This window comes from Ctenopharyngodon idella, chromosome 3, assembly GCF_019924925.1.
Source record: "Ctenopharyngodon idella isolate HZGC_01 chromosome 3, HZGC01, whole genome shotgun sequence".
NCBI classification, from domain to species: Eukaryota; Metazoa; Chordata; class Actinopteri; order Cypriniformes; family Xenocyprididae; genus Ctenopharyngodon; species Ctenopharyngodon idella.
Window position 1 is genome coordinate 33,391,490 of NC_067222.1, and position 13,544 is coordinate 33,405,033.

The window sequence follows — 13,544 nt, forward strand, 5'->3', positions numbered from 1 at the left end:
TAGACTGCAGGGTTGAGTGAAATTCAGAATTTAGGAAAAGAAATTTGATCCAATATATATATATATATACAAAACGTAAATTACCAAATACAAATGTCTACAGGTGACATTTCAAACATTGCTTATTAATATAATCTAATGTTTCTAGAAACAGCCTATATGTTGTATGAACACAGTTATGATTAATTTATGCTTTAACTCCATTTTAATTCTACTTCCTGAAATTCAAATTATAATTCAGTTCAAACTGAGTAACTGATGAGTTTGAATCAAGTTGAGGTCAGATTGGGCTTAGGAATAGGCTTTGGGTTGTTAATGTTGATGCAATTTTGTCTTACTTTGGTAAATCATGTCAAGCATTATGTATTAAGTATAGATAAAAGATACTTAGACTCAAATCTGAAATAACCACCAGCGATCCAGATCACAGCAACACACAAGGAGTGAATGTGAGTAAGAGAGAGAAAATATGTGTTTGTGTGTTGGAGGTGAGGTGACTGGCTGGACTTACGGCCTTTGGTTTAAATGGTGGCTGAACTTCCTTGTTCTCCAGCTTCTCCCAATCCATGTAACGGAAGAAGCCGTGTTCCCTGATGTCTCTCTCACCCTCAGGGCCACAGCCCAGACGCTTGCCTGGGTGTTTGGTCATCAGCTGAAACAGTACAGAACAGAGAGGTGAGAGGACCACTGGGTATATACTATGGCTGTCAATTGCTTAAAAATAATCAAATTAAATACATGGTATGCAGAATAATTAAAGTTCAAGTTAATCAGAATTGATATAATCTTTCTGAAAAAAGACATTTCCAATACAGGATGATCAGAGAGTAGTTTCCATCTTACTACATAATTTATGTATGGAGCATGATACATTTTTCATGAATATTTTACATATTTAAATTAATATATTTGTATATTTAAATATATTATATTAATATGTAACGCACAGAGCCCAAATATTGAGTTCAAAATACAGCCACGTTACCTGCCATAGATTTGCCCCACTTCAAAGAGTTTTGTTCAATAGTTTTTTTGTTTGGGTCAAAAATACATGTTCTATTAATATCCCTGGAGGGCATAAAACTAAAAGAAATGAGAATGTCTTTACATTTTTTAGTACAAATAATTTTTATATTTAGTTATAGCACAGCTTCTTCTCATCAGCTTCCTCTGCACACCCATCTCTCTCCCTTTTTCCCCTTCACCGACAGCTGTTTTATTCCCTGGTAGAACATGCTATGTTGAATATAACAAAATCGTTTGGCTATTTTATTCCAGTGAGTGACTTTAGCGTGTGTAGGAGAGATTAGGCGAGGGGAAAAACAACTTGCCGCTTTTTCTTCAGCGCCTCAGTGGGCATGAAAAATTGATGGCAGCAGAGAAAGTCTTTCCAGGCTCTTGTAAGGCACAGGTGGAGGTGGTGGTAGAGTGGGGGAGATGAAGGTCTCTGCTGACTGGTAGAGCCTTAACCTCAGTGGATCAGGAAGGGGCTGGGTCGAGGCCGGTCAGGATGGGTTGGATCAATCCCTGACCCTTGATGCCTTCTGGACTCATGGCGCTTGCTAAGAGGTGTGTGCTCCACTGCCCTCTGAAGCTTTGTCATCATTGTCATCATTAATGTATACAGCAGGGGCCAGGACACACTCGCTCACTGTGTGGCAGTGCTGACATGTGCAGCTGGGCCATGCTGCCACAGAGACACAGCTGGCTAATTCTCTCTCTCCATCCATATGTCCATCCATTAAAAAAAATATATCTATCTATTCAAAACACACATCCTATCTATCTATCTATCTATCTATCTATCTATCTATCTATCTATCTATCTATCTATCTATCTATCCATCCAAGGCGGCAAGGGAGACAGTGCCTCCTTAAAAAATAATATGAGAAAATAATCTATATTACAAAAATAAAAATACGCAAATATTATAAAATGTGACATTAAGAAGTGTATGAATCACTCGTTTTTCTCTAGTAACACTGTCCAACAGCAACAACAGCAGGTAAAGATACAGCGGGAGTCCACATCTCTTGTGCCTCCCCTGAGCCCATTGAGTTTCAACAGACACCCTAAAGCATGCAGTGGGTTTAGTAGGGGGTAATTGAGAATAATTTGGGGAAAATCACACGAGAAAAGGCAATGCCTCCATCACGTTATGATTGGATATGATTTGTTATGATTGGATATGACTGGTTTGTGCGATAAATCCCACCTCTTGTTTTTGTGCACGTTCGCAAATCAATCTGACCGAACAACATTATGGCATTAATGGAAAGACTAATTAAAAAGTAAGTAAACAACTGAGCCACTTAGATATCACCGCTTTACGTCACAATCAAACTTGAAATGGCCTGAAAACATGATGACTGTTGGGGGTGGGGGGTTAGTGAGCAATCAGCTTGGTGAAATTAAAGGTACATCTTCATGTTTACAGAGCTTGATGACTTATGAAAATAAGTTGACTACTAAAATAAACAGCTTCACAAACAAAATGTATTGTTTAAATTGTTACTGCCTTAAGTTATTATTTTGTTATAGATGTAAAAATCCTTAAAAAACTAAATTATATATATATAATTATATTATAATGGGTTTTAATAAAGAGAATATTAATTACATAGCACATGTAAAAATACAAAATAGAATTGTATTTGTTTTTTATGTAATGTTTATTTAACTAGGAAAAATGTGACGATGTATAACTGGGACATGAATTTACATTTGATTTATATACATACACACACACACACATATACATATATATATATATATAAAAACATTAAAAAACTGAGGACTTTGCTAAAACTACCTACCCAATCCATCCATGCATCCATCCATCCATCCATCTCTCATTTTCAGATTGTTTCTAATACAGCTGACCGCTCATTTTCACAGCTGTCCTGCTCTGAATGACAGAGCTGCAGTGAAATCTGACAGCGCAATTCAGGAGAGGCTCTAGAGGCCGACTAAAGCCAAAAACACAAGTGACCTGCAGCATTGGAGTCAAGTCAATTGCTTTATCTCTCCCTCCTGGCCTTCTTCAGCCCACTACACAGAAGTGTGGCAGGAGTGCTCTTCAGAGAATTCAGCACTGAGGCTCTTAAACTTTAACTTCGAGTTAGTGACGGTGACTCAGTTGGTCACATGAAAGACAGACAGTGATAGAAACCTATGGGATTTTATGCCTCATCGCTGTCTTTTCAAATGAACCTAAGATGGATCATGACCAAAGGTTCACTCTTACAAATAAATGTTCTTCAATGGTTTTTGGACAAATTAATTTCCATTACTTTTCTAGTCTTTTATGGTACCGGAATAAGAATTCATAATGGATAAGCATTCATCAACAATGAACAGAATTTCTAATAAATTTAAACCTATACTTTATATATGTACTTTATGTACATTAGGGCTGCACAGGGATTTTCACAAGATGCCACAGCTCTATTTGAAAAGTACATTCTAGAATGATTGCAGTGATTTGGTTGGGGAGTGCATCTGCATAGAAACTGAAAATAATAAAAGGCTTTTTACTCTGTAACTTTGTTAGTGCGAACCATCCTGGGAATTATTTGAAAAATTTGTGTTCACACTTCAGTATACACATAGGCATAATTTTCGGGTGGGACAGGTGGGACATGTCCCCACCACTTTCTTGGCGCTCGTGTCTTCACACACACTCTAATGGAGACTCTCTGTTCATTCCGGCGAAATCACAAAACAAAGTGCACACAAACGTGTCCATGCTCTTGACATATAATCCCTGGTGAACATCTTTCGTTTTAATGATGTTTTTATTTCGGTTTTTGTTTTTATTTCAATGTTCTAATTTTGATTTTAATTTCATTTTTTAAGGAAAAAAAAATTGATATGAGGATGGATTAGAACCCAGAACCTCTCTGACATGCTTAACAAAGTTCTACCACCAGACCATTATGGAACACAAGCATTCTATGAGAATCTGTGTATTTATTCACTAGCTGTGTTTACATAGACCCTAATAATCAGATTGCATTTAGACCAGTAGTACAATCAGAATGAAAAATTCACATGTAACCACATCAATCGGAATGATTTGGCCTGATCTGATTACAATTTCATTCGGATTGTAATGGGTGGTTTATTCCTTTTGTAATTCGATCGAGAGGACATGTAAACACTTGATCGAGTTGCATGTGCAATGACGCAGAAATAGCGTAATGACGCGCGGAACGAGCTGTTCTTCCCGTTGAATAAAGTGTTATAAATGAGTCCTGTCATTCAGAAATTCTCTTTTCACTCATCGTCTGTGAAGTGGAGCAGGATAACTTCCCACCAGCCCTTGTTTTCTACTCTCATCCACAAACGACTGGTTTTGGGCTCGTGAAAAGGCACTTTTACTGCTTTATAAATACAAGAAGCACGACTCAACGGTTCATGTGCTCATCGTCGCCTAATTAGGACCCGAAACAGATAAATATTAAGTCTGCTTTTTAAAACAAAGAAAAGGGGGATGGTTAGTATGCAACAACAGTGGGAAACTGTATATTTGTGAAGTGTGCACATGTCTAAAGATTAAATCCCACCAGAAGCTTGTAACATATAAACGCGCACATCAACCCGATCACTTTATTTAGCGCTCATGTAAACACTACGTTCGGATTCATCAATCGGAACCAATTCATTCAGATTGAAGGAAAAATTGTCCATGTAAACACAGCTACTGATGTGAAGAATCTCGGGACAAGTAAGTATTATAGTACATGTAAGGATGAAACTATCATGTTAAACATGACTTCTGTGTCAATAAATTAAACTCAAATGTACTATTGAAATTGGACTACTGAATTTTTTTGCATGCTATTTTTTCTGCAACTGTTATTGTACATATTGTATTAGCAAATGTGAATGATGATGTAATGGCTCGGTCTATCTTCTACTCAATGAGGAAAACTCAATATATATAAAAGACAAAAGATCTATCTACACTTTTACATTAGCTAGATTCCAACAGTATCAAGAACAGGCATTAAGCTGAGCATGCAGCATGTTCTACACTCAGATGGTTTGACAGATGGCTCAAGATACCATTCTACCGTTAGTGTATGGTGACAAGCACTTACACAAATACAGCATATGCAAAGAGAAAGCGGAAAAAAGACAGGGAGAGAGAAAGTGAGCGAGAGTCTGTGTGCAAGCTCTAGATTGGCCTTAGTCATGGCGTATCAGCCCGTATCAGGCTTGTGTCCCAAGCCTCTCTCAGCGGTGTGCTGGGCTGTGTTCCATATCAAAGAACCACAGCATCCCACTTTAATCCTATGATATCAGAGCTGTACACTCCATCAACACTGATAATACTCTTCAATTAGCACTCAGAGCACCGCAGTCGCACATATCTGCTGTTACCGCTGCTGCACGAACGATTCCTGCAGTACGCCATCCTCTGCCTCTGTTAGCTTCATTAAACAAGTCCTTAAACGCATCCAGCAGGTTATTTTATAGAATTAATGCAATATAATTCATACAAATACTGTGTCTCAAAACATATTGAGCTGTCTATCTACACTTACCAAAATGTACGACCATAATTATGGTGTCAGATGATACTTTACATGTGTGCATTTGGCAGATGCTTTTATCCAAAGTTTACCATCACACTGCATTCAAATAAATACTTTTTATTAGTTAATGAATTACCTGGGAACTGAACCCATGACCTTGGTGTTGCTAGCATCATTCTCTACTGTTTGAGCTACAGGAGCACTTGTTTTTAATATATATATATACACTACAGTTCAAAAGTTTGAGGTATTTGGGAGAGAAATTAATACTTCATTCTGCAAGGATGCATTCAACTTTTCATAAGTGACAGTAAAGATATTTACGTTATGGAAGATTTTTTTTTATTTAAATAAAATTTTATTTTCATTAAAGAATTCTGATAAAAAGTGTCACAATTTCCACAAAAATATTAAGCAGCACAACTGTTTTCAACACTGATAATAAGAAATGCTTCTTGCACCAAATCATCATATTAGAATGATTTCTGAAGGATCATGTGACACTGAAGACTGGAGTAATGATGCTGAAAATTCAGCTTTGCCATCACAGGAATAAACTGCATTTTAAAATAGAAAACAGTTATGTTACATTGTAATAATATTTCACAATATTACTGTTTTTACTGTATTTTTGATCAAATAAATGCAGGATTGGTAATCATAAGAGACTTCTTTTAAAAACATGAAAACAATTTTACCAATCCCAAACTTTTGAAAGGTAGTGTATAGTATTGAATGATGACCAAATTAATTTACCATGGCATTTCTATTATGTTGTCACCATGGCCCCATGTCTGAAAACCATGGTACTTTTTGTAAACAGCATTTTTGGGCATTAGAAATACACATATGATGCCCAAAAATGATGTCTAGGTAGGAGCAGCTTACCACGTTTTGAGACTTGTGCATCAATATATTCATCACGTCTTACAGAGAGTTTAATACACTCACTGTGCTGTTTCTCTCCAATCTGTCGATGTAAGTGGCACAAATGAATATTCCCGCAGCCGATGTTCTGTGCATAAAAGCCTATATCCCTTTCAACTAAAACCCCAGGCTCTTCAGAAGCAAGGAGGAGGATTTGCTTTTTTATGGCGGAATAAGGCATCAACATTTTGATTACGACAGGTTCAATTTGTCCATCTGTCCTCTGAAAGTCACAAGGCCAGACTAAATTAGTCATTCAATTACTGTGCTGGAAGAACGATTGCTCCGCTTGGTTAAGGGAAATACCTCATTTATATTGCATAGCTCCATTGTAGCTCTCCCGGAAGCGAGGGCGGCAGCGCCACACGCCTAAAGCCGCACTTGTCCAAACTTACAGGATTTTCCAATCTGTCTTAAATGTCAAGGATTCATTTAGTATTCCTGCTCTATTTTAGGAGATTGTTGGGGAGAGAGGACTCCAGGATCTGACACACTTGCTGCACTGCAGAATTAAGCTATTAGAGAAGTTCAGCTAGCACTTACAGCAGATCCTATGAAGGAGAGAGAGAGACAGAACTCATCAAGACAATGAGCTCTGCAGACAAACTGAGGAGAAGACAGAAAGAGGATAAGTCGAGGAAGAAAAAAATAGATGAGGGTTATCCAGAGCATCTGTATCTATGAGGGAAAATAGACAGAAAACGAAAGAATGGAGAAAAGAGAGGCAGAAGGAGGGAACAGAGGGAGGAGAGGAGGGGGTCTTTTGTTTATCAGGCTTTACCCAGCAGCATGCTGCATTTTCATGAAGCCAGTCAAAGAGGGGCAGCATTCAGATTCTGAACGCAGAGGGTTGATTCATTATTTAATGCTCACATTAGCATGAATGTATTAGTGTGCAGGTCCCTCTGGAGACACCTGCTCTCACATCTCCCTTTCCACTTTATATTCCAGAACGTGTTGTCCTCCCAATACCAAATATTTCCATTGTCCTAACTCAAACAAAATGGGTCAACAGATGGCATGTTGGGTAGATGATGATCAAAGCCTAAGGAAAATATACTCTGGTGAATCTCACAAACATTTACAGTATTTTCATGCCAATTCAGCATATTTTATTATTTGATTCTCAAATACAGTAATTTTCATAGATACTTTAAAGGCAGTACAACAGATACTACCATGATTTATAAACACTTTGCAGTGTATACTATATATATATATATATATATATATATTATGGTAAAGAGAACTGGTAAATTGAAAATAATGCCACAATGCACCATAGTGTTTTTATGGAAGTCAGTAGGTACTGTCAACTGTCTGGTATGGAAGCTTGTTTCTGCCACTAAATAAAAAAATAAAAAAGGTAATTGCGATTTTTTTTATCTCACAATTCTGACTTTTCTTCTTGTAATTGCGAGTTATAAAGTCAGAATTGCGTGATATAAAGTCAGAAATGTGAGTTATAAAGTCAGAATTGCATGATGTAAAGTCAGAATTGCATGACATAAAGTCAGACTTTTTTCTTGCAATTGCAAGTTTTATCATGCAATTCTGACTTTATCTCACAATTCGGACTTTTTTCTCAGAATTGCGAGATATAAACTCACAATTGCGAGTTATAAATTCAGAATTGCATGATATAAACTCGCAATTGCGTCTTAAAAAGTTTTTTCTCAGAATTGCGAGTTTATATCTCACAATTGGGTCTTATATCATGCAATTCTGAATTTATAAATGCAAAAGAAATGTCAGTTTTTTCCCTCACAATTGGTCATTATAACATGCAATTGTGAGTTTATATCTCACAATTCTGACTTTATATTATGCAATTCTGATTTTATAACTTGCAATTCTGACTATAACTTGTGATTCTGACTTTATATTATTCAATTCTGACTTTATATCACACAATTCTGACTTTATATCACACAATTCTGATTTTATAACTCGCAATTCTGACTATAACGTGCAATTCTGACTTTATAACTCGCAATTCTGACTTTATATCACACAATTCTGACTATAACTTGTGATTCTGACTATACCGCAATTCTGATTTTATAACTCGCGATTCTGACTATAACGTGCAATTCTGACTTAATATCACACAATTCTGACTTAATATCACACAATTCTGACTTTATATCACAGAATTCTGACTTTATATTATGCAATTCTGACTATATTACGCAATTCTTACTTTAACTCACAATTCTGACTTTATATCAGACAGTTCTCACTTTATACTTTGCAATTTTGAGTTTATATATCTCGCAATTCTGTGAAAAAAAAGTCAGAATTGTGAGATATAAACTCATAATTGCAAGAAAAAAAAGTCAGAATAATGAGATAAAAACTCACAATTGCCTATTTTATTTTTTATTTCATGGCGAAAACAAGCTTAGTCTGGTAACCAGCATTCAAAATATCCTCTTTTTTGTTCAACAGAAGAAAGAAACTAATACAGGTTTGGAACTACTTGAGGGTGAGTATACGACAGAATTGTCATTTTTGAGTGAACTATCCCTTTAATGGCCCCCAAAAATTGGCTTTGCCTTTGCATTTAAAAAAAAAAAAATCTTCTGCAATTTAAATTACTGAATGTTTGAAAATGAAAATAATATCATAATGTAACTTAGATAAATTATCTTTTTTTATTTCATTATTATTGTTGTTTTAATTTGTGCATTACGGTAATAAGAACTGGGAAATTATAATAAAGGTTTTAATGGTTCTACAAATAAACTTTCTTTATTTTTCATGTTCTTATTTATTTTTATTTGTTGACAGGTTTTGTGAGATTCACCTGGATAACAGATGTATCATGTCCCAAACACATAAGATTGTATTTGTGTCCTCCACGGCACATGCCTGGGTTTCATTTTTCTACAAAACTCAATTTTTCCTTTTCTCAGCAGCCATATGCTCCACTCTGACACCGCAGTGACAAGGAGAAAGAACAGAAACATGTAAAGAATAAGCAAATAGGAGACAGCTCCCTTTCGAGCACTTTTTAGGGAATACGTTATACTATTGACTGAGATGCCCCTGACATTCAGAGGCTTTTGTCTGGTTTTGTTGGGGCTTTATCTTCACAAAAAATAAATAAATAAATAAATAAAAAAACATTCATATCCATTCAAAGCCAGCCTAGCCGTGCTCTAGTAAAAGCAGGCAACTAACAGAGCTGAGATCCTGGGTCCTGCACACAGCCAAGAGTCATTGGCATTCCCACTGTCTGCCGTCTAAGGCCGTATGTTTGTGTACTTTTATCTGCAGGAGAGAAGATCTCTCAAATAAAGAATTAGATCATGTGTACTCGCTGCTTCACCTGCCAGTGCTGGAGTCTGGAGCAGCACTGGCCTGCTAATAAGAGAGAGAAAGAGAGAGTGAAAGAAGGATAGAAAGAGAGAAACAGACAGAACTGGCCATTTTTGAGAGGCCCGTGACGTGCATATTAAAAGGCTAGGTCAGAGGTTGTGGTATTTTTCAAGGCTGCTAAGAGCAAACTGCAATGACCACTGCCGGTATGAATAAGTGATTCATTATGCATCACATGAGGTCAGAGAATTACTGGACATTTTCATTCAAAGCAACTTATGTGAACGGCAGAGACAGTCACCTTGAAACAACTTTCTCAGGGACATGCTGATGAGTTGGACTGTATCGGCACCTTTCCGGGCCATGCGTCACTCTGAACTGAATTTGACCCTTTTTGGGTTCACTCAGGTCAAGGGGTCAAGGTGTGACTTGTTAGCATGACCCTCTTAGCCCCTGCTGGTAGATGCTGTAACTACACCATTCTGCTGCATCGTTCTCCATTGACGGTCATTCAATAAAAGGCATGTATTCTCATGACATAAATTAATGCAATTCCTTTTGCATTACGGTAATGAGAACTGGGTAAATAAAAAGTAATGTCACAATGCAATTTATATACTCTACCACTCAAAAGTTTGCAAAGCTGAATTTTCAGCATCGTTACCCCAGTCTTCAGTGTCACATGATCCTTCAGAAATAATTCTAATATGATGATCTGCTGCTTAAGAAGCATTTATTTTTATTAAAAATCTGTATTTGACGACGACCAAATAATAAAAATAATAATAATAATGTGAAATGTTTTGGACATGTCCTTGCAGTATGAGACAGGATTTTGGTAACTGCTTCAGGAATGTGATTTATACTGGCTGCTCACCCCTTTGCAGATGGCCACAGCCTCCTTGGACATGGATTTGGGATAGGACACATGGTGCTCCATGATAGACTGAAAAAGCTCATCTTCATCCTCACCATCAAACGGGGGCTGTGGAAAGAGACAGAGAGAGAAGAGAGGGTGAAGATGACAGGAAGATTCCGTTTGTGTTACTATAAATGGTCGACGATAATAACATGGATTATGTCTCGTTTGCTTGCAGTTTTCACCAGTGTCCCTTTAACATAAGAAATTTGAAAGTCATCACCATAAAAGTGCTTTTTTAAGTCTTGTTTATTTAGGGAAGACTAGAAAAGAGAATTACGACATCCTTTTGTCAGGACAGCTCAGCAGCAGCAGCCTCCCCTGGAAACAATTCAGACTTTTTTCTTCAGCGTTCAAAGCTTGACTTGTTTCAGAACAATTCATAAATAATTGACTGAGCCCGATAGGCATGAAATACTTGCCGTTAGTCTCGGGAGATTTGCAGAGCGTAATTAATAAAAACTGACCTTGAGATAGGGAGAGGTGATTTACTGCAAGCAGCAGAGAGGAAATGAAACGGAGCGAATGAGAGAAGGCCAAAAAGGCACAAACCCCTTGACGTGGGCCTTCTTGATCTGGGCTGTCATAACTCTTACCTGCCCAGCCAGCATCTCATAGAGCAAAACTCCAAAAGCCCACCAGTCCACTGACTTTCCATACGGCTGGTAAGCGATGATCTGAAACGGACACACACAGAGCGTAAGGCGTAAACAGAACCAATTACAAATGGGTAACACTCCAAGGACAACTGCAATTATTTAAATCAATCCGCGCCATCACACGTGCTATAGAGTTTCAGGAGCCCTGAAGTGTTCATGGAGCATTCAACATGTGTCACAATGTGTCTTATGCACACAATATGAAACAGCTTAAGCTTTGAGGACCAGATGACCCTGAAATCCTTTCACTCCTACAGCGTATTGTGTCTGGGTTTGGAAGCGTGTTGTTGACATGAATCCATCTCTAGCTCATGCTGCTGCTGTTACACTTGGAGCTGTACCATCTGGTGCTCGGTGAGATGAACATGAGATGTCTAATCAACGTCACTCTCTATTGCATGATGCTGCCTCTGGGTAACACACCCATTTTCTTTACTACGAGCACATGACTTATACAGTATGAGACAGCAATACAATGGTTAATATTGAAAGGATGACTTTCAGTAAAACAATACAAAGCTTACTTGGACATGCTATGTCCAGGTGGACATTTCAAAATCATCTTTTGGCATCTCATTTAAAACATCTTTTGGTAAACTCATTTTAAAACATTTAGACATTTGCATAAATGATTTCTAAAAACAACACAGTATGAGAGAAGCCATTATAAAGAATACTGCAGTTATTATATGTTATGTTTTTTATGTTTCATATTTTGTGTATCATTTATTATTAAGGTGTCTAACCTCTTGGTATTTACCTGACATTTAAGTTGAATTATCTATAATGTTAAACCAGAGCCAGTTATATTAGATTCTGTCATTATGTTAACCTAAGGACTGTTACACTTAGCACAATAAAATGTTTTATATTATTGTTCTTCGCCGTTTTAACATTTTTAATATTGTAAAACCAGCAAAATGTAAAGTCATGAATATTTAAATCAAAATCCTGTATTTGATTAATTTCCTTCTATTGTGGCACAGCGTTGCCAACATACCTCATGAATAATCTCATTACTAATCAGAAACTATTTATAAAAGGAATATTTAGACGAGGTCCTTTTTATACTACCAGTCAAAAGTTTGGGGTCTATAAGATTATTTTTTAGAAGAAAGAAATTAATACTTCAATTCAAGGATGCAATAAATTGATAAAAAGTGACAGTAAAGAACTTTATGTTTACATGTTACAAAATATTTCTAGTTCAAATAAATGCAGTTTTAAATTGTAATAATATTTCACAATATTACAGTTTTTACTCTAAATTTGATCAAATAAATGCAACCTTGGTGAGAATAAGGGTCTTCTTTCAAATAAACATATAAAAAGAGTCTACCAACTTTTGAACAGTAGTGTAAAAAGTACCTCCTCCAAATATTCTTTTCATATATAGTTTTTTATTAGTAATAAAGTCCATTTTATGCAAGACAATAGAATAAAACACTTTCTTTTCATTTTAATGAATCTGGAAAAATGATTGGTGAATCAGTCCAAATCAGACTGAAAACTTACTTTCTCACCTAGTTCAGACTCACTTGCTCACTAAACTCCAAGTTTTCATGTATTATCCCATTATAAGATTAGTCCAATTACTGACTGATGAAAGTGGGCAGGTGTGAGACCAAGTACAGTTGCAGTAGTGAAAGCCCTGGTAGATGTACTACTGCATTAGCAAATGTCCATGAATTATACACACATGAAATATGTAGGCCACTAGCTTTTCTCTCTCATTCAATACTTCAATGCTCATCAGCACACAAGCACAGGACCCTTTCTGAGCACTCACCTCAGGGGCGATGTAGTCAGGGGTCCCACAGAAGGTCTTGGTGGTGATTCCATCAAACATGTTCTCCTTGCACATGCCAAAGTCAGCAATTTTGATATGACCCTCTGCGTCCAACATCACATTATCCAACTTTAGATCTCTGATGCAGAAAGAGGAGAGACGAGTCAGAATGAGCAAGAACACAGAATGACTGTGAGATTGTGTTATTCAATTATGCTTGAGTATGTGTTATGGCTGGCAAAAATTGTGTGTGTGTCAATCATGACAACTCTCAAAATAGTTTTAGCATGTTATTGAATATGGCAATGTTAATGTATTTGGTCTTGGCAGACTAGATCTGCTACGCTGCTACTGCTGTTGATTATTGCTGCTGCTGCAGAGC

The 13,544-nt window shown here is 36.8% G+C and overlaps 1 protein-coding gene across 3 annotated transcripts in view; it reads right to left on the bottom strand.

Annotated features, from left to right (window-relative positions):
* The window catches only part of prkcbb (protein kinase C, beta b), a 140,004-nt gene that overhangs the window by 24,032 nt on the left and 102,428 nt on the right, over window positions 1–13,544 (bottom strand). For all 3 annotated transcript variants that reach the window (XM_051887476.1, XM_051887475.1, XM_051887477.1), the window contains 4 exons: window positions 13,163–13,301; window positions 11,311–11,391; window positions 10,673–10,780; window positions 512–652 (listed from right to left, as the gene is read on the bottom strand). In XM_051887476.1, the coding sequence (XP_051743436.1) occupies window positions 512–652; window positions 10,673–10,780; window positions 11,311–11,391; window positions 13,163–13,301 (469 nt within the window). The remainder of the gene's footprint in view (window positions 1–511; window positions 653–10,672; window positions 10,781–11,310; window positions 11,392–13,162; window positions 13,302–13,544) is intronic.